Below are 21,446 nucleotides of genomic sequence, written 5' to 3' on the forward strand. Positions count from 1 at the left end.
TTAAAGATTGTCCCCTTTTACACTGTTTGTTGGGCTACTGTATGTACATCATTTATTATTTATCCCACTTAATGCTAATAATTACAGGGTTTATTTGGGGTGGGCACCAGTCACCTGTGAGTTAACAAAATAAGTGCTTGGGGAAATGGGTGGACTGATGTATAATTACTGATGATTTATAAATCACCACTAATTGTTTTATTTGTCTTCAGAGATTAGGTCAATATGTGACCTCATGCACAATATTAGATGGAGGGATCTGACTATAAGGTTATGATGAGTTGACCCTCCACACCATTTACACCCAGTATAAAAGGTTGTGCTGAAGCTTTTGACACGTAAAGCAAAAAACTTGAGCCTGCAGGAAACAGGAAACTAAGCACCCGTTGTTTGCAGCTCTGAATGTTAATGATCAGAGCATTTGAGCCACAAGCTTTAGTAAAGCGATATGAGGTGACTTAAGTTAACATCTGCACAGGCCCAATTAAAGTGGATTAACTCCCTTAGCAGCTTCATGACTGTAAATACAGAAAAGGCCACAGTCTAGCCTCTATATCATGAACAGGAACAGGAAATTATATATAAATCGATGACAAATTAATGCAAAAGTCTGGAGAAACATGGGTGCAGATGTTTCTGTACAGGACACAAGAGCTCAGTGAATAGTTTGATGTGTATGACAGTGAGATGAATCATATGCTAAGGCATTTTCAATCACCATATCTCAGTGATGTTGGAGCAAAGTGTTAGACAGCGCTCTCCTCCATCATCATTAAAACACCAAACAAGGGGAAATTACTTTGGAAGAATGGAGTCCAGCCCTATTCTATCCTGTAGAGAGAGAAAAAGCAAAATCTATGCCAAGGACTTCTGAAGCTGTCTTTCCTCAAGTTGATCACCTGTCTGCATAATTACTGCTGCTCACAAGCATGTCATTTCAGGCCTGGTTTTAGGGAAGTGCAGAAAAATCAGATATTTTGTAATGTCTGTATCACCAAAGCTGATTCATCCATTAAACACAGTACAGCTGCATTAAAGACGTTAATAAAATAAAGAAAGTAAAGAAAGAAATGATTCCAGTTAATCTGTGTCATACATTCCATTTATAAAGATATTCTCAAAAAATAAGATTTGACATAAACTTTGAGATTGATGTGTGTGAGAAAGTGACTCTAGGATAAAAGCATTCAATCAAACCAAATCCATTTTACATGTCAGTGAGTCAACATGACATATTTAGAAGAAGAAACATCATTCAGTCACATATGCACAAAGGAAAAGAAGAAATCCTAATATACTTTAGCAGTGCATTGACAAAGGAGTTAAGATCCCAGATGAAAGAAATATCAGTAAAATGACAGGATTGTGCATTAGAGGGTTTTACTGACTGACACGATGAGACACAAAAAGGGTTTTAACACAGGACTCAGTAGATACAATGCAAAAGACATGGAGAACAAAACTCTTCACTTTGTCATAATACTGTTCATAATTTGATGTATTCCATTTTACATTGTGTATAAACCGCAGACTGTTGTCTTCCTCTTGCTGTAATGCCTACTGCCCAAACTAAAGCTTTAACTAGGTTAATGTATTTACTTTGACATGAGTCACTTCTACAAGCAGGCTGTAAAGTGGAGAACTTTGCCCTGGTCTGTGCTCTGTTTTAAGCTAATAAGTAACATGAGCAATCAGGCCAATGTCCAAAGGTCCAAAAGATAAGAACTGGTGAAGAGTCTATAAAAACTGCAATTTTCTCAGAAGTATTTTCCTATAAAATATTATTTGTTAGTTAAATCATTTTTTGTGATAGTTGTTTAATGTTTAGTTTACTTAAAATATGTCCTCAGCCTAATTGGAGGTGGGTTGTTTAGGCTTATTTTGCTCAGACACATGCTGGAGCTGAATGTGATTTTAAATGTAACCAGTTAAAAAGTAACTAAAAACACTGTGAATGAAAGCTGGGCAGAAAATACAGCCCTGTTACTACAGCACAGCATCATTCTGCTTTTGTTACTATATTAAGCGAGCCTATCAAGACAGAGCTGCGCATGCGTTAAAATGCGGTAACATGGGACACACACAACCGCTGTGCGCATGCGTGCTGCGTGCCTATCAGCTGAGAACAGAAAAGTCTGGAAGTCTCCTGAGGAGGTGACAGCAAAGCGCTCAGTCAGTCACTTCAATGGGCATTTTCACCATATTCGGGTGCTCATGGAGAACAGCCTCCCTGTGTCTACTGAATCCGTCCTGGTGTGGGAACTTTATTCAATTAAAAATCTAATAAACCTATGGGAGTACAATTTCCTATTTTGGTGGATCGACAAGACACCAAAACTAAATTTCCTCTTCAGTGATTCTCAGACCTGGATTATTCTGGAAACTGGACCGTCAGGCTAATGTAGCCCACTGTCATTTCACACGCCTTTTTTGACACGGAATGACGGGAGTGATGTACAAAAAAAGCCCTCTCATGGAATATACTTCTGTCAGTCCACAGCTCTCAATAAAGACACCTCTAATGGGCATATACCGGCGCCAAAGTGTGGATGTAATTTGATGTAGGCGTTAGAAAAAGTGCTAAATTGTCACATAAAGGCAGGTTATAAGCTAACGTTAGGAAAGGTTTATGATACAATGAAGCTAAGTGTAATTGTGTAAAGTGGGTAACCGTTCATTTTATCTCACAACAGCTTCTGCGGTGTTATAAAGCGATATTGGTGTCAGCAAACTATACAAAGCCATTAATGCGGGTGTTTCTTTACTTTTAAAAATATGTTTTTGTCAGTAAGAAGTAGTGAAGGTCAGAGATACACAGCCTTTTCTTTGTCTAACGCCATTTTGTGTGACTTTGTCGTCAGCCATTTTGCCTTTTCTTTACCAAGCAGACTGGAGAGACACGACAGAAGCGGCCCGTTATTTCTGTGGAAATAAGTGAAATAACCACACACAATTTGTTGGAAATGGTTACCTACCGCCCGAGCTGTTTGGGATGGAGTTAATGCCCCTCGTTTGCTATTAACGTGTGCAGTCATAGGTCATAAATGACATCAATTATTGCAGAGCAGCTGTGTCAATTTTGACAAACACGATCCGTATCCAGCCGGTCTGTGTGCTAATATAAATTTGTTTTACCGTAAAACTTAGACGTGAGCTGTGTGATAATCTTATAAAATATAGGCCTACCCCCGTTTTGAATAATAAGCATGTGTAATGTACATTAAAATAAAATGATAGCAGATTACATTTCCCTCCTTTGTGGGTTGATGTATTCACAGTAAGATAATGGTTCTTCCTTTGTTGAAAGTAAAGGTAAATAAAATGTATTCTTTAGCTATGAGTTTTTGCTTCCTCCTTGAATCACACCAATTAGTGAAATAATTAGAACCAGTGAATTGCTTTCAGCTAGGCTTGATTATAGCAACAATACAATAGTATTCTGCCCTCATGCATAAATAAACCTAATTTATTTGGACCCCTATGTGTCAGGAGGCTGCAGAAAGGGTTACAAAGCTTCATCAGGCTCTGAGGCTGCACTGAACTAAAGTTACATCTCCTAAGGAAATTCAGAGCAGTGAATCTTTCCAGGAAAATAACCGTCTGCCTGTTAAAATCTTCCTCAGATTACAGTGTTGAATTAATGCGAGGGGTCACACAGACACTCTGAGCAGCACCACTATTTTACACAGAGGCGATGATTGTTGGATCGGATAGCCTTCTGCAGTAAATAGATGAAATGTCTTTTGGTTTGTCTTTATCTAATACATTGTGGTTCAAGACTGAATTTCCAAAAGATTTTTAATCACAAAATGCTTTGTGGAATATTTAACGAAAAAAAAATGCATTTTAAATACAAAAGCATAAACTAATAGGACTTTACATTAAATACTCCCATTAAAAACAAGTACCACCAAATTTTAAAATCATGAAGTGACTATGACTGATGCTCCTTCTTTTGTGCTTGTGGTCTTCGTCGATGTTCTCTTCTTACGTTGTCTGTATAATCCTCTTCTTCCTATATGCACACAGAAACATGACAGATGAAACTCATGACATATTGTTCACTGACGACAGCTGTGTAACCAAGCTGTTGGTCAAGAAGAGCTCAGACCACAGAAAGTCAGGATATCTACTGACTCTGTGTCTATGTGATAGTAACACAATCATTTACCAGAAAATACATTATATTTATAACAACAGTGTTATATTGAACATTTGCTGCATTTTGAATTTGGCTATGTATATTTGATATATGTCTTGAAGATAAATCTAATTTAAATTCATTTTATCTACATTTTTATTTGCATTAAATTGGACTCAACACTTTTATTTAAATACCCGAAATGCATGTTATTACAACTGCATCAAGTGCGTGTGTAGTAAGGGTTGTTTTTTTAACTCTGAACTATTTAATCAGGCTAGCTCAGTGAAAGGAAAACTTGGCAAAGAATACTTTGACCTGAATCTGTCTTGGGGGTCTTAAACCTTCTCCACCTGGGATACAACTTTGAGAAGTTCAGTCTCATCTTGGGACCAAGTCTAATGAACACATTGATATTCTGCCCCAGTTTTTGTGTCTCGGTGGGCAGAAAGTGCTTTCAGCCCTGTGTGCTGCTTCCAGAGAGACTCACTGACCCGTGAGGATGTTGCATCCAGTAGATCCATGGTGGGGATTAGACAGCTGGCCTCGCCCAGGAAACACATTAGGATGTGAAGCACGTCGGACCAGCGTCCAACAGTCAGCATCAGGACCATCAAACCCCCGAGACGAACTATCACTGTGTTCAGGACAGCCTGGCTGCTGGGCAGACGGTGCTGCTCCTCTGCAGAACCAAGATTCAGCATTGCAGGGAAATATTTGGTTAAATGTTTACGAAAACAAACAGATAATTGATTTACAATGGTTTTCCTCTGTCCAGATAGAGGTCTATATTGTCACACTGTGAAAGGCTGGGGCATTATTGAAGGTCTTGTCCTGATTAATCAGTGTTGAATATGCATTGCACCATAATTTCTTACATAATTTTCCTCAATTTTAAATGTCTCTCACCCTGCATGTAAACCACTAACAGTGTGTAGCAGATAGTCAGTGGTGTCCAGAACCTTAGGGCCTCTGTTGCAGAGAGGAACTGTTGATTGATGAGTGATACTGCAGCCATCACAGCCACAGAGAAGGTAATGAGCAGAGCCCTGCACAGCATGGGCAGTAGGCAGCGGCCTGATGTCAGGAGGCTGATGCAGATGCCGCAGTATCGCTGTGAACTGTGGAGTTTATACAGAGCCATGACATGGTGCAGTAGGCGAGAGGCCTGCCGAGCCAGAAACCAGCTGAGTGCTGCTGCCAGGAGCAGGCACAGCCAACGTTGCGATGCCCCCTCGTGGAGAAAGTGCAAACTGCAGTTTATAGCACAGCCCAGAGAGAACTGGCTTTGCACTAAAAGCTGCTGCAGAAATTTTCCAGACTCCTGGTGAATAGAAACAGAATAGGAACAGAACAGAATAGTTCAGAATTGACTAATCAAAAATGATGAAGACGGTTATGATAATCTATGAGCCATCATGACATGGCAAAAAACACACAAAAAACATAGGAAAGAAAAATGAAAGGTATCTGCAACATGAGATGGAAATCACATGATAAGTTAAATCTTAGGAATATTTTTAATCACATAATTGGCTTCTTACTGGTCCAGCTGTAACCCATCCAGAGATAGCCCGAAGACAAAATTCTAGCACCACCAGGGAGGCCACACGTGAACCCACTATAGCCAGAATCCCAGTCACAAAGAAAAAGTTCAGCATCCCAGCAAATCCCCTTTTAGTTCCACTTTGATGATTCTGGCTTGATACATCTTTTTCACTCCTGCTGTGAGATGTAGAAGTAAAAAACAAGCAACCAATGAATGTAAACTGTTGAGGCAACATTAAAACATTAATATTTTTATGACGATGGTGAAAACCTGACATTTTGCAAACAGGTTATGTAACTTAACACCAAGTTGATGCTCACATGTTTCAGAAGGTCATTTCCTCACCTTTCCTCCTCTACAAACAAATGCACTCTCATCAGGGAGCATAGCACAGAGATCCCACATGCACCGACCAGCCCTGCATATCAGACAGCATGTCATTTCTATTACAACCAAGGAACTGCCTGTAACAAGGTTCATATGTACAGTTCTGAGAAAATGAATGGACAAAAAGCTCACCTTGAAGTAGATCATCTAGTGGATTGGTTTCCAGAGTCAACCACCCCGGTAGGAGGTAGGAAGTCGGGAGAAGCGATGTGATAAAGGATAACATAGTGTTACCTTTGATTTTAAAGAACCAAATTCAAAATGAATGTCACTGGTTTTTACAAAAAACCATGAAGATAAATCTGATTTAAGCCATCACACACTCAGGAACCATATTTTGCAATTATTCCAGATTAGTTAACAATAATATGAAGTATAGCTCAGCCCTTCTGGTGTTTATCTCTGGTGCCTCATCGCTGAGCTTTGCCTGTTCCAAAGGTCATCTGAGTGTGGTTGGAGCGCATGCCCACAACTGTCTCACTTATTACTAGATAATGGAAGGTGTTGCACAATGGGAAATACTTTATGTCATAATATGCTGTGAAGTGTTAGTTGTGCTCTCTAGTGGTCTAAAAGCTACAGTGTGGAAAAAATGCTCCGACAACGACTTTATCATTTCATAGATCTTTTTGAAAAATAACACTTTGCTCAGAGCAAAACATTCAAGTCAAGTTTCTTTATGTATCCCAAACACACAAAACTTTCACAAGATAAACAAAACAGAAAACTCAGAAAAAGCAACAGATGAGTTATTCCTCTTTCAGTACAGATTGAAATGCTATAGCTGCTCATTGTACAGAGTAGACAGTATGTAGCAGCAGAATTACAATATGGACAAACAACAAAGCAGTAGAATATTAAGTAAATATAAAATATCAAGTGAAACTAAAGTATAGTGACTGTGTTAAAATTGAGGCGTTTCAAGCTAAAGTGTTTGGAGTGAAGTGTGCAGATGAGTGTTTCTGAAGGTATGTTTAAATAAAGATTAATTTGACAATACTACAACAAATATAAGGAAATGTAAGCTCATATTATTTCAAGGTATGGGAAGTATATTTGTTGAGGGAAAGGTGTAACAGGTGCTAAGTAATCAAATGCCTGCTCACCTGCTCACTATGAGGGGACACCATGTACATCTCTCTATCTCTCTATATAAAGCAAGTAATCTGTCTGTATGTCCTTCACGTATTTTGAGAATCATTCATCCACTCGACTCCACACTTGGCAGGTGTATAACCAGGGAACGAGTGCAGTGTCGAATTTGGTGCAATGTGGACACATGATATGTATTCAATTTTAATACATTTTGAATACACCAGCGATCAGTGAGCTGCTCTGCTCTGTGCTGGGGCAGGGCGGAGTTGAGGACTGACTCCTGCATAACAGGGAGAGGAGATTGGCCCATAATGAAAATTACAGAGAGCTCAAAAGCCTCAAATTGCGTGTCTTTAATTAACAGTTATGGACACACATCTCCCCACAATCAAAAACCAATGTCTATGTACTTTGCTTCTTTGACTTCTATACTAGCATGTTAGTTTCTGTCATGCTATTGGTGTATATACTCATTCACACTTCACATCAACTGTATTCATTTTTCTACGTGTTGAAGCAATTGGCCAGTTCTGAGCAGGCACATTTTGAATGGGCACTAAACTGGTATTTAATGAAATATGCATATTCTTGGAGTACTATGCTCTAATCAGTAGGGGGAAGCATTTCTCTGCTATATGCAGTAAAGCTGCAGTAAAGCCTCCAGGGCTCAATGCTCTTGACAGTTTGTATATTTCATCCAAACACTGTCACTCCAGAATGCAGTTAAATATCCCCAACAGCCAACTGCATGGTATCCATGAAAACACTCGTGGAAACGACAGTGACGTAAGGAAACCACAAGCCAAGTATAAGTATGAGGCTACTAGTGTGGTGTGTTTATTAGAAATTCATCCTCTTTCCATAAAATTATTTACTTTACTTTAATTTGTGGAAGATTTAGATAAGTGTTGAAGAAATATGAAAATATAAAAAGAAAATATGGCCTAAATGAGGGTAGCACCACAAAAGTTTGGAGTTGGTGTTTTGTTACTTTGTACTTTTTGATAGTTGGTGCTCTGTTCCCTCAGAGAAATGCCTTTGTATTAGATGTGATGATGTAACAGACAACTATCAGGAAGAAGTTTCCACTCAGTGCAGAGAGTATAATAAATGCATGAAGTTTGATGAAACAGTGTGCCTTGATTTCTTTGGGAATTAATTCACTTTTTGGGTGGATACATTGGTTGTGCAGAGGGGCAATGAAAGCAACACAAGTGCTGGCTACAGTCCTCTTTTGGGTATTTTAGGGCCCATGCATGCTACGCAGGTCTTCTGTGAAGTCTCCAGTTTGAATCCAGTTCTTCTGTCATCGATATAACAGGAACTATGTACACACTATACACTATACTGTATAGATAACAGTTTTCCTGTTGCAAATGTGCTAAATGTGATGTTTTAAAGTCATTAAGTCATCACATTGGCTTTGAGACATTTGAGATATCTCGTCTATATCTGACTAAATGAGTAGCTGAAATAGCTGAATTTCTTTAAATCTACAAGCAGGAGAGGCTGCTGCTATTCCAGCACAAACAGATCATTGTTTGTCCTCTGCAGTAGAGCCTAAACAAAACATTTGAACCAATAAGTAATTGTTTTATGCAACTAAATCATAGTTTCATCCAGGAAACTGAGAATATAAAACCTACTAACCTAATTGGAGCCCACTATCTCCACAGGATATGTTGCAACTGGAGTCTAACCTAACAACTCTGAGCTTGAATTGTCCTTTACAACTGTGAAAGAGTCATATAAGCAGGTGACAGAGAAAAACTGGAACACATGAACTATGGCCAACGTCTCATTCCAAGCAGGAGGCACAACTCTTTCATTTTCAGTGGTAGTTTTAAACTCTCACTCATACATGTGAGCACAGCTTGAGTTCATTGAGTTATTAACGTAGGCATATAAACTGAATTTTTCTGAAGCAAATCCCATGCCTGTTTAATCTCAGTATTTCAATCGTGTGGAGTGGCTGAACAATGTAAGTACTTGATTGATTATTTACTAATACTTGGTCTCATTCAGGTAAATGGGAAAGTGTGTCTGAACTTTTAACTGGTATTGTAATTTAAACAGAATTTATTTTAACACATTTAAGACTTCACAAGAAAGTGCTTTATCATGTGCAGCTGTCAGAGGCAATGATGATTTTTCCTTTACAAAATAATCAAACAGCAGTGAGTTATTCATTTGTCTCATTTATGTCATATTTCATTGTTGTCGAGATGCCTTATAGTGATTTATGAACATGAGTGTTCTGCCCTTTGTCACGAATAAAGACATCCTCACTGTGTCAAAGAACACAGAGTTCATGTGCTGAGCAGTGAAGCGGTGAGTTAACAGTGATTCCTGGCAGCTGAGGAGAGAAATGACTTCCCACATGGACTCTAAGACTGCCGGCAGCATGAAATATGATCGCTGGAACGAGACCGTCAACATGAATGAAGAGCCCTCACAGCCCACTACGATGAGGTGAGACAAAGGGTCCATCCTGCGTGGTGTGGAAGTTAATCCGAGCACAGTGGGGCACACAAGAGACTCTTAGGTGGAACTAGGATATAAAATAATGTTAGAATGACAATTTTCAGCTGTAAACTGTGTAACTTGACTCTGCTTTCCACTGTGTTGCATTCAGGATCTACGACAGAGTGTGCAGACCTATTGTCAGCAGTGGAATAGCAGTGAAGGCAGCAGGAGCTTTGTCTGTTGTGGTGTCCATGTACATCCTAGGATATGTGACAGGATACTACATCCATAAGTGTTGATGATGGAGACAAGACATTTCAGATGAACCACGTTAAAAAACTTTTCTTTTTTTTTTATTAAGTATTTTTTTACACAGATGGGAAACCAAATGAACTGAAGAACACTGAAGTCAAAGCTACATTTTTGATGGGATTCCTCATTGTTCATATCAACATTTTTGACACACGAGAACTGAAAGTTATGTAAATTAAATCTATATTCTGATTAATATCTGTTGTCTATGAGATGCTTTAACCTAGTCAGGGTGAGCCAATTATGCAGCTGCCTGGAAGTTAATGGATTATTGAGTAGGTTGAATATCTAAATATGTAAACCTTTCCTAGCAGTTTGGGACCTACTTGGCCATCAACCATCTTCTTTGGTCTTACATTTGGTCTCTTCAAAACAACCACTTCTCACATACACCATCACATCCCTGAGCAGTCACTCAATCTGTAACAGTACCCTACATAGTTGACCTGCGAGAAACCACAATAGAAAGCATATCGCAATTCTGTCATGTGTTTGAGTATTAATGCCTTGTATTCACCCAACAGCTAAATATAAGTTCTGACTGACCATTTAACCTACATCCAGTTCATGAAACTCCATAAATGTGTTGATTTCAACACCCAGTTGGTCTTTCAGCTATTTGGGGAAAATAGTTTGCTGAACAGGAAGTGATGAAATGTATTTTTCCAGCTTGTCTGCAGTTTAAGTAACCATGGCTGAACAAAGAAAACAGCATTGCCTATCAGAACTCCGTTTATGTCTGTCATTAAAATTACATTTGCACTGATAAAAATAACCTGCACTTTGAATGTGTAGCTTGTGACGCCTTCTACAGTCTTATCATGAGTTAATGTGTAATGAGAACCTCTTGATCATTAACTTAAATACTCTGGCTAAATATTAAAGTGCTCAGAGTCATCAAGAGATTTCTCAACATAAAAGCTCTGAGCCTGATATGACTCTAAAATTATATAAATTCTAAACAGCACCACTATCTATTGGTTTTACCTGACCAGTACATTTGTGTTTGAATCCTGTCCACACTTATAACTGCAGCAAACAGTAAAAGTAAGATGACACCAATAGAATGATTACATAAAATAATGGAAAATACTGTCTTCTACCAACTGCAATTTACAGATTAGAATAATACAGCATCTTAGAAACATCTGTATATGTATACTGTGTCTCATCATAAAGTAACACTTTATACACTCATAAACTTTAAACCTATGAATGCTTGAGTCTTGAAAGTTAGAATGACTAAACTGCACTGAGATCAATGAATCTTCTTCTGAGGTTGTGGAGACTTTCAGTCATCTGTGTGACATGTTAGAGGTCAATGGTTTTAGCTTTTTACCAAAGGCTATTGTACTACTGTCTTGGTTCAACAAAGGAAGGGGTTTCTGCGGGTGTTCAATCATGATCTAATAACCTTTCACATATTAAACAACATTGATATATCATATTTAATTGTTGCTTTGTCATAACACCAAAACATCAATTTGTCACATAACAATGGACAGGAACTTTACAAATGATTGCAAATGTGCACAGGAATACACACTAAGATCTCTTGATAAGATAGGAACTCCCCTGAAATGTTATAGTTGGGTTGCAGTGCATGAACCGCTCATTACAAAGCTGAATGCATATTTGAAAGTTCAGTGGTGCAAAACCCACAGGCACTGGTCTAAAGAGATACAGTCAGATGAGTCATCCTTCACCATATTCTCAACAAATGCTGTGCTTGTGGCGTACACAAAGAGACCAGTACCTGTCTGAATGTTTGACCCCGACAGAGAGGGGATCCAGTGGCTCGGTTACACTGTGGGGGGCATTTTGCTGGCATGGTTCGGGTCCACTTGTCCTTGACAGCACTCTCCACCGTCATCATATAAACACCAAATGAGGCAATATCTTTTGGAAGAATGGTGTTCATACTTCTAGTAGAGTTCGGAGATTGTAGAATCAATGCCAAGGAGCATTGAAGCTGTTCTGATGGCAAATGGTTGTTCAACACTTTATGTTGTTTTTTCTTAAATTTGTGACCTGTCTATAAAAGCCTTTGACGAATGAGAGAAAATCCCAAATACAAGAATTAAAATCTTTAAGCTGGCTACAAAAAGGGTTAGCAAGTTGCAATACCTGCCAGAGGGCATGTTACTAAGTACAGACTAAGAGGCTGCCCAAACCTTTGCACGTGCCATGTTTGTGGTGGATAACTGGTATCTGGTATCAACTTTCAAGGCATTCTATTTCCACTGGAATTTTATTTTCATGGTGAAACAATGACATTAAAAACAAACAAACAAAAAAACACTATACATATAACACAATAATGTAACCACATATGTGCATAATGGTATGGAATTAAATCAAGTCGGCAGAGACAACAAACCTTCTGGAGCAGATTTTACTCCAGATGAAATGTCCAGCCAGTGCATCAGTCCAATCTGCAGCTTAATGTGTGCACTTCACTAACACATTCCACAAAGATCATCTCACTCTCCATCCCAAAACTCATGCTCTTCTCTGACTGTGCCAGCTCTTTCCAATGTTGTCACAGATTGGCACATGCAGCAAAGTTTCTTTTTTTAAAAGAGAAAAAGAAGAAGTCTTTTTTATGTTTTCTGGGCTCTCTCTTCCACATAGAGCTGCATCTGTTAAAGACAAGGAAAAACATATCAATGAGAGCAAAAGCAAAAAACATGACATTAATGGCAATTCAACAAAACATAAGTCACATGAATCAGTCCACACAGTGTGTACCAGAGTGTTAATCTGATCAGTGAGGCTCAGTGAATGTTATTGGATTGTGGTTCTTCTGCTCACTTTTACTATGTCAGATGTCATGGTCTTCAGTGGGATCAGTCTAGGCTCCTGCATGTGGACCTCCTGTTCATCAGCAACTATCCATGGGAAATCCTGAAGAAGCAAATTTATAAATGTAACACAAAAGACACAACTGCAGTATTTATGTGTGGTAAAGGCGCCCTCTGGTGGATAGTTTTATTCATTAGTTTTTTTCATAATTTTCAATAATCTGCACAGTCAAAGCAAGAGGAGAGTGAGAACTATATAGTGAAAGAAAAGTTTAGTATTTTTTTTCAACTTATTTGCCATCCCCACATCTGATGTGCCAGATTGTTATTAGCTTAACTATGTCAAAAGGCTGATATGTATGTTTTTTGTGTTTGAGATACTGAGATATAGTTTATCCTGGCCTTTGGTTTGAGGTTACTGTAGTGGAGAGAAATGCAACCCCCATTTACCTGTAATTAATGTGACCCACAAGGTGTGCGTTTTGTTGTTGGAATAATAAGTCAATGTGACAATAAGTAGACCCACATAACCCAGAATTTTGTGCCTGTTGACTCTGCAGTGATTGACCTGTTATGACCCAGATAGTCCCACACTGTACGCTGATTAACAATATGTTGTCTGCAGAGTTATAAAAATCTCACCTTGATGACTTGAACCTTCTCCATGTTGCGTGTGGCAGCATCTCTGGTATGTACTAGTACTGAAAATGAACACCCTGTCACAGAAAAAAAAACAACAGGTCACATAAATGATTCATGTATAGCCCCACCTGAATATCTTTTAGGTGGCATACAATCTCTCTCACAACAAGTCATTGTCATGGAAAGCTTAATTCTCCTCTAATGCTCTATGTTTAATACTTCTACCAGCTATCTGAGCAGGACTTTCAGCACAGATAGCTACAGAGACTTGGTCAAGACCCAGTAGACTTTTATACCCTGGACATAGTCATAGGTGTTCTAACTAAATCATACAAGTAATCAGTGACATTACCTGGTGGGTTATTATTTAAAACAGCATCACACACACTGATCTTTAGGATGAATGCCCTCAGCAGCTGCTCCACATGCGACAGTAATGTGTCTGAGCTGTAATAACAAATGCACAGGCTGTTAGCGACCACGATCACCACGTTATTTACAGTCTTTACTGATAAAAAGAGAAGGAGAATACCTGATGGACAGCAATGTTGGTTGGGAAATCTCAAACACAAATCTCTCGACTGGATGATGTTCCTTGTCCATGATGACCACTACAACCTTCTCTGCATCATTCTGGGAGGAAAATGGAAGATTCAGCTGTGTTTATAAGCAGATATGAGGTGATGCATGTTCATCCTGAATTAAGCTGAGAGCATCAAGTCATGTCTTACCTTCTCAATGAGTGGCTTTACACAGTGAAGTGTATCTTGGATGTACTGGTTCAGCTCTGGGTGACATGACATCTAGACAATAAACACACCAAAGACAGAAGCCAACTCAGTTGTAGAGATACACATAGGTAAGACTCTCTTGAAATCTGTTAGAACAGCAGTACCAAATATATCCATCTGTAGCCTACCTGCACTGGTACATTATACTTCTTTCTCTTCTGAAATATTCCTGAAGGATAAACTTCACGGACATACAGGATGAGATGAATGGCAACTTCCAGGAACTCACACAGGATGTCAGCAACCACTGGAAAAGAGGAATCAATGAGATAATGAGACCTCCCATACTTCCCCTTTATTCGTGCCTTGAGAGACAGTTACACCAAACTTCAGCCAAATATCCAGAAATTAAGTGATGCTTTTAATGTCATGACCAGCAACACGGGGGACAACATGCACGGCAGATTTGATTGAAAGAAACCGCTCATCTGTATTATGCTCAGCCGAATTGACCATTATATTCTCATGAATCAGAAAATGTCTTGTTTCAAATTTATGTAGATAAATTATCTACTTATAGCAGGGTCAAATTAAACTGCCAAATGTATCAGCTAAGTTTTGTTGACGTTTTAGAAATAGAGGCTGGAGACTAGACTTAGAGGTTAGTCTTTCGGCGCCAGTGTGGTTGGTTTGGTTTACTTACCTTGTCCAAAATTGAGGTCTTGCCTTGTAAGAGTTGTCATATTTTCTTTTCCGACAACTGTCACCAGAAGTAAAGATGTAATTTTCACTCTGGGTAGCTAACACTGCAGTCTGCGAAGCCTTATCTTCGAGGCTGTCTGTTGAACATCCTTCGCTGAATGAAACGACGGAAGTAAAACGACACTTTTAAAAGGACTAACAGAAGAAAAAGCAAACTTTAAAACGACCTGGGAATTAAATCCACCTCACGACCCGAAACGCGGTTTTTCTCCAGTGTTACCAAAGCTATTCAAAGGTCTGCTGCGCACCGCATTGACGTCACAGTCGTTGTTTACAAGCCGCTTGATGTCTATTAGTGATGACGTTTCATCATACTGACATTATTCAATGTAAAACAAAATCATTACAAAGAAAGCAAAAACATTATATTATTCTATGTTCACATTAGAATTCTTATGTTCACGGGTTGAAAAGAGTTTTCATTTACATGTGTCCCATTCAGAGGTTTAAAATAATATTTAAATGAAACACTCAATCACAAGACACTTACAATTAAACTAAATAACAGAGAGATTATGACTGCTTTTAAGCTCTATAGGTGGCAGGCTACAATTTACCAAATATATCATCATCAATGTGCAGTCCAGTAGCAGCATTTCCATAGTTATTCTATAAATCACCATTAATAACACGCCTGGAGTGACACACCAACTCATCCCTATGTGTCATATGGTTTAATGCACTCTGATTACATACTGGGACTGATGCTGAGTAGAGCTCAGACAGAGCTCAGACAGAGCACAGACCTAATTCCACTTACTATTCTCTCTGTGGAGACCGAAGATCCCTAAATACCATGGGCATGAAAATGCTGAAAACCTCAGAAATACTAACTCAGCCAAAATCTGACTGATTAACAGCTCCACCTTGTGTTTAAAAATGTCTTAGAAACTTTTTATGCACTGCAGCCCTATATGCTTTGCATATGTGTAGCTTATTTGGTTAGTGTACAAGTGATACTGACTATAGTTTGACTGATATGAATATTAAATGTAACTTTTTGTGTTGTATTTTCCCCTACTTTCACTACTGGAGCTTGATAGCCTGCACAACATAAATACATTGCAATCTGGAAGTATAAGTGACACACATTTCTGTTATTATGGCTCTATTTCAGTACATTGAGTTTGAAATGAAACCGCAAGGTTATTGCATGTACAGTGAAAGAATCCTGATGCTTTTTTTTTGTTCACAGTCCCCCAGTTTTAGGAGAAAGCCGCAGGACAATGATCCTAAAAAAAAGGACAAGGGAACCAAGGAGCTGTACAGGACAGACAGTGGAATGCTGATCATGTGACTCACCAAACCTCATTCTAACTTGTTGAAATTCAGCAAAATAGCAAAACAAGGCCCAAGGCTGATTTTGGTCTGAATGCAGCTAAAACCTAAGATGGATTCAGTACAGCAGGGAGGATACAAAGTGTGTGCTGATTTCTGTGGGATGTTTATGTTAACCTGTAATTATTTTTTGTTTCTTGAAATCTGGAGGTCTTCATATTAAAACAGATCAAATAAACCCACTAACAGTTGAGAGCCAGCATTGAAACCTCATGATCATAGTATCATTTTTAAATCCTATATCCTGTAGTACAGAGCCAGCTTGTCCCTGTCCCGTTAGTTATGGACTGCACTGATGCACTGTGCTGGTGAGGACTTGCAGGTGCTGTGCTTTGATGAAGTGAGGCAGTGCATCACATATGGTTTAAATCAAGCAGTAGCTGTTGATTTAAACCATATATGTGTCCTTCAAGTTTATTATTTATCTTTTTTAACTGTTAAAAAAAGAAATAACCTCAACCACAGTCATTGTTAATTGGATCTGTTAACAGCTCATAGACATCTAAAATGTGACTGGGATTGTACACTGTCAAATAAATGTATTGGAGTCGAAACACATATTTCCCCTGAAATGTTATACTCTTATAAGGAGGATACAATGAAATTTACAGTGAAATAGATCAAATGAACTTTTAAGGCATTGACACAATTGTACAATATTTTTTATTTTATTATTTTTTTTACATTTTAGCTCAGCTTTAGCTGTTTAAATATTGTGTGTTAAATGTGGCCATATTCGTTGAACAGGTAGTAATAACTTCAAGTGTATCATTATTATCATTATTTTAATTTTAAAAGACAATCGTGTCAAACAGGAAATGGTGTTTTTTCATTCACGGTGGGTCTGGTTTTGACCCTCTGGTCGAGAAGTCTTTTTCCTAGGATGGCGAGGTAATGATCCGCCCTACTCTGCCTCTGATTGGCTAATACTCGTTGCATTCCTTGGTTGGGTTGGTTTGGTTTAGGCATGAGAAGTGAGATTGGTTAGCGTTAGGGTAATAATATCACAGTCAGCCAATCAAACGCGGAGAAGGCTTGTCGTGACTTTGCCATCCTAGGGAAAACAATACCTTGGGGGTCATCAGTCATGGTGATCGGCAGGAAAAACCGCAGGAAAACTAGTGATCAGGACTCCTCTGAAGATGTTTTAACCATGATGTCACTCTAACCTAAGGTAGGCCAGGGTGTGTAATTCAAAGGCTGTTGTTGCATGACTTAATTTCATGCAAATAATAGACGATGATAAGCTACGTATGCACGGGGGTTTCACTCACCAAATGTTTTGTATATAGCCTATGCTGTATTGGAAAGGCTGAACACAGGAAGAAGAGTTGTGCAAAAGTCTCCCTCCTCAATCAGATGATGTCAGTCAAATCCTCAACAAAACCAGGCTTGGAAAAAATGTTCTACTAAATGTGTGAAAAAGCCATTTTGTTGGACTTTAGACTGATGCAAGAATCAAGCTTAGTCAGTTCTATGTGTCCTTGTTCTTTCAGTCAGCTGGATTTATAACAGCAGTAAAGATTTATTGACATTTTTATCTCAGGTCAAAAACATATTGCTCTTCTTTGCAGGTCTGAAATCCTGCAAATCATGTTTATTTTGGAATTCCTTGCTGGGAGCATCTCAGGTAACCAAAAAAAAAAAAAAAAAAAGATTGAGAACACATTATTGATTTGTTTACATGTGGAGGTATAACTTGTCTGTTATTATAGGTGCAGTTGGATTGGCTGTTGGACATCCACTAGACACCGTGAAGGTTGTAACACACTCTAAATGAATGGCATTAATATGACAAAAGGCATAAAACTATCTTTTTCTGACACCTTGTGTTTTATTTGTAGGTGCGTCTCCAGGCTCAGAGTGAATATAAAGGGATATTTCACTGTGTGGCTAAAACATACTCTCATGAAGGAGTGAGTATCACATCCTTTTTAGATTACACCAGATATCACTGCATTCAAAAAAAATGCTCCAGCCTCCACCAGCAAACACATGGCAGTAAGAACTAATGTGTGCTTATTCATCTCTTCATTCATTTTTTTTTTATCACATCAGCTCCATGGATTCTTCAAGGGCATGGCTTTTCCTGTGCTGACCACAGGCCTGGCCAGCTCCGTTGTGTTTGGCTCTTACAGTAAGGCTTTAGATTACATCACTCAATCTCAGCGTGGTGACCGCAGCCAAGGTAAACCGGCCTCGGCTGCACAGGTCTTCACTGCCGGCTGCTTCTCAGGCCTGGTGCAGGTAAGAAAACCAGATGTTCACTGGCTGATCATTCTCAAGGTGTTGCATGTACTGTATGCTCCTCAACTACTAAAGGACAGGTGAAGAGAGGAGGGCGCTCCAAGCTTTCAGATGTTGTGTGAAAATATGAGTAAAATGTTAAGTGCTGTTGACCTCGACATAAAGAAAACCTGTTAGAGCAGGGTAAAGAATGTAAGGTTAGACCTGATCCAGTTGGAGCTGGAGGAATGGACATGTGTTTATGAAACTGGAGTGGCAATTATTAGTAATCATCTTAATATATAATAATTAATAATGAAATTGCATGACAATCAGTATTCACAAAGTCATGAACATGTCAGCCAGTGCAGTGAGGCTCTTTGGTGTGTTTTCAATAGTCCTGTAAAAACAATTGAGATCTATGCTACAGAGGAATGACATATTAATAATAATAATAATAATGTCAGTAGGATCAATTCATTGTTAGTCTTTCTTTAATAGTGTGTTTTAACAGTAAGAAGCACAATATTTATCTTTTAAGGGGATCTACTTTTAAAAGCTTATTGTAAAAATAGGCCTACTACTACTAAATAAGATTATAAGTTTAGCACTGATCTAAATCCACACATCAGGCATAATTTGGGTGCGCTGACCCTTTAACATGATCTGTTCTCAGGTTTTTGTTTGTGCACCCATTGACCTGGTGAAGGTGCGTCTGCAGGGTCAAACCACTGCTACCCGATACCGTGGACCCTTTCACTGTGTGGCTGTCATCCTAAAGGAGGAGGGACCCAAGGGCCTCTTCAAAGGAGGATTGGCCCTGGCACTGAGGGACGTCCCCTGTTATGGACTTTACTTTTTGCCTTATGAGGTCACTCGTAAAGCTCTGACCAAGAGCGGTGAGCAGCCAGGTCAGTAGACTGTGACTGTGAACAGTGCTGATGTTCAACAAATGTATAACCAGGGTAGTTTGTCAAGTAAAGAGGGTCAATTTGATGAAAGAAATTAAAAAAATCTCTCAAGTCAATTATAAGATTATAAATCAAAATAAATTACTTGTATCAGTGGGTCCACATTTCTTTGGACGGAGCTTTTGTTAACTGCTGTCGAGGAAGTTTGGATTAAAGTTTAAGTTTTGCTCAAAATCTCATTTAACCTGCACTGAAGTCATTTTGCAGAACATGCATCATTTACAAAATTGACATTGAATGCAACATTTCCACCCTTCAGGTACATATGCAATATTGATGGCAGGCGGTGTTGCGGGCGTGGTCACGTGGGCCTTCGCCACACCCATGGACGTGGTGAAAGCCCGGCTTCAGATGTCCGGGGCTGGTGGTCGGGAGTACAACGGGGTCCTCCACTGCATGAGAGTGAGCATCAGAGAGGAGGGAGTGAGGGTCTTTTTTAAAGGTCTCTTACTAAACAGTGTGAGAGCGTTTCCTGTCAACGCTGTCACCTTCCTCACCTACGAGAGTCTGATGAAGATTTTCTTTCCGCCGGCAAGATGACCTCACTTTTTTTTTTACAGTTGAATAGATACACTCCTCCTCGCCTTACAAAAACAAACATCTTCCTGATAGTGTTTAGATTTACCATTTGACTGTAGGTCACACGTTCTCAGGTTTACCTAACATTATTAGATGATGACTATTGAAATACTGTTTTTAACTCTTAAATCTGTGGAATAGGTCATCTCTCATCCAGATCATGTCAAACACCTAAATGCACTTCAACTAGGGACCATGTTTAAATTGTGACTTGAACAGTATGCTGTGATAGAGGATGTTATAAGCTGCTCATGTGTGTTAGGACTCATTCATTTTACTTGACTATGTGAAATGTAAATGTTTAACCACAACACTATATTCTTAATGTTTTTCACTATAGTTTCTTTTTTTTTCTTTAAATTTTAAATCATGTTATTCCCATGAACTGGACACAAACAGTTATGGATTTCCTAATAAACAATACAAATAATGCAACTAAATTCATCCAGGTGACTGGTCCAGTGAGTTATTGTAGTGTTTTTTCCATCATAAAGCTGATGATTATGATGATGTGAAGGCTTCAAGTGTTCATTCAGTCACCTCTCCAGGATCTTTGCTGATTCACTGATATAATGTTTCCAATAGCTGTAGTGTTTGATGTCATACAACCCTTCAGTGTTCCTCTCTGAATAGGGGGCCTGTGGTTAGGTTACACAAGCAGAAAATGTGTTGAATGGTTTGTGGTAAGTTTTGACTCTGGGATAGGTTGTCTCTCATCAGTTAGCAGTGTCTGTCTTGGCCTCAGGCTTGGATGTTTTTGTCAATGCTTCACCCACTTCTCGACCCTGAGTGCCCCTCCAGACATGCTTCTCTATCATCCTCTTCACTAACCATGCTCTGTGTAGAAGGGGCTGACATTCTATATTACAGGTGGAAGCAAGTATGTGGTCCTTGAGTTACAGCTGCTGTAATAAACATTTAGAATAGAACAAATGACTGTGTGTGATGTGAGAGGGGTCACTCACAGTGATGAATCAAGGAATGAGGAATCAAACCTGTTTTTGGCTTCATATTTTAGTTTCATAGTCTGCAGGTTGATTTTGTTTCACTGTCCTTGCTCTTATCAACGTCGCCTGCAACGGGTGAACATCGAGTTCAGACCAGAACAGAGCTAAAAGGAGGTGGACACAAATATGACAAGTATACTAATGTGGCTCTATGTCTGCCTGCTGTGTGAATCAGCTAATATAGTTGTGTTCTCAATGTCTTATGCTCAACCCAAGTGACCAAAAACAAGCACTTATTGCAGGTTTAAGAGTATTTTGTAAAAATACTATTTTGATAATTAAGGTCATGAGTGAACCTTTAAGCTCAAAAGGGAATATGTAGGATAAACAGGACAATATAGTAAGATACATAAGTTATCAGCAACACGTAATTACAGTCAGGAAACTACATGAGATCACTGTTCATACTGGCTGACCGCTCAGACAAAAATATGTT

The 21,446-nt window shown here is 38.9% G+C and overlaps 4 protein-coding genes across 6 annotated transcripts; 2 read left to right on the top strand and 2 right to left on the bottom strand.

Annotated features, from left to right (window-relative positions):
* Nucleotides 1–3,810: 3,810 nt before the first annotated feature.
* On the bottom strand, nucleotides 3,811–6,507 carry tmem82 (transmembrane protein 82). 2 transcript variants are annotated; one of them, XM_053317460.1, is made up of 6 exons: nucleotides 6,210–6,507; nucleotides 6,036–6,108; nucleotides 5,686–5,866; nucleotides 5,051–5,465; nucleotides 4,636–4,823; nucleotides 3,811–4,015 (listed from the first exon to the last, which is right to left on the bottom strand). In XM_053317460.1, exons 1-6 carry the CDS (start codon nucleotides 6,301–6,303, stop codon nucleotides 3,935–3,937), a joined length of 1,032 nt encoding a protein of 343 aa, XP_053173435.1. In that variant the 5' UTR covers nucleotides 6,304–6,507; the 3' UTR covers nucleotides 3,811–3,934. The 2 variants fall into 2 exon arrangements, with proteins under 2 accessions (XP_053173435.1, XP_053173434.1); XM_053317459.1 differs by lacking the exon at nucleotides 3,811–4,015 and having other exon boundaries at nucleotides 4,407–4,823; nucleotides 5,686–5,863.
* A 2,947-nt stretch (nucleotides 6,508–9,454) lies between these two features.
* Nucleotides 9,455–9,975, top strand: smim1 (small integral membrane protein 1). The gene is made up of 2 exons (XM_053318202.1): nucleotides 9,455–9,644; nucleotides 9,808–9,975. The coding sequence occupies exons 1-2, from the start codon at nucleotides 9,541–9,543 to the stop codon at nucleotides 9,935–9,937; spliced, it is 234 nt and encodes a 77-aa protein (XP_053174177.1). The 5' UTR covers nucleotides 9,455–9,540; the 3' UTR covers nucleotides 9,938–9,975.
* Nucleotides 9,976–12,158: 2,183 nt separating this feature from the next.
* On the bottom strand, nucleotides 12,159–15,039 carry mad2l2 (mitotic arrest deficient 2 like 2). Its single transcript, XM_053317306.1, has 8 exons — nucleotides 14,831–15,039; nucleotides 14,316–14,434; nucleotides 14,128–14,199; nucleotides 13,929–14,029; nucleotides 13,749–13,843; nucleotides 13,397–13,470; nucleotides 12,765–12,857; nucleotides 12,159–12,592 (listed from the first exon to the last, which is right to left on the bottom strand). Exons 1-8 carry the CDS (start codon nucleotides 14,868–14,870, stop codon nucleotides 12,554–12,556), a joined length of 633 nt encoding a protein of 210 aa, XP_053173281.1. The 5' UTR covers nucleotides 14,871–15,039; the 3' UTR covers nucleotides 12,159–12,553.
* A 2,262-nt stretch (nucleotides 15,040–17,301) lies between these two features.
* Nucleotides 17,302–20,446, top strand: LOC128357067 (solute carrier family 25 member 45). Of its 2 annotated transcripts, none has more exons than XM_053317305.1 (7): nucleotides 17,302–17,401; nucleotides 17,774–17,857; nucleotides 17,943–17,986; nucleotides 18,072–18,143; nucleotides 18,286–18,474; nucleotides 19,130–19,364; nucleotides 19,684–20,446. In XM_053317305.1, the coding sequence occupies exons 2-7, from the start codon at nucleotides 17,821–17,823 to the stop codon at nucleotides 19,962–19,964; spliced, it is 858 nt and encodes a 285-aa protein (XP_053173280.1). In that variant the 5' UTR covers nucleotides 17,302–17,401; nucleotides 17,774–17,820; the 3' UTR covers nucleotides 19,965–20,446. The 2 variants fall into 2 exon arrangements, with proteins under 2 accessions (XP_053173280.1, XP_053173278.1); XM_053317303.1 differs by having other exon boundaries at nucleotides 17,308–17,401; nucleotides 17,802–17,857.
* Nucleotides 20,447–21,446: the final 1,000 nt, after the last annotated feature.

The sequence above is a fragment of the Scomber japonicus genome, chromosome 4 (genome assembly GCF_027409825.1).
Source record: "Scomber japonicus isolate fScoJap1 chromosome 4, fScoJap1.pri, whole genome shotgun sequence".
Classification (NCBI taxonomy): Eukaryota; Metazoa; Chordata; class Actinopteri; order Scombriformes; family Scombridae; genus Scomber; species Scomber japonicus.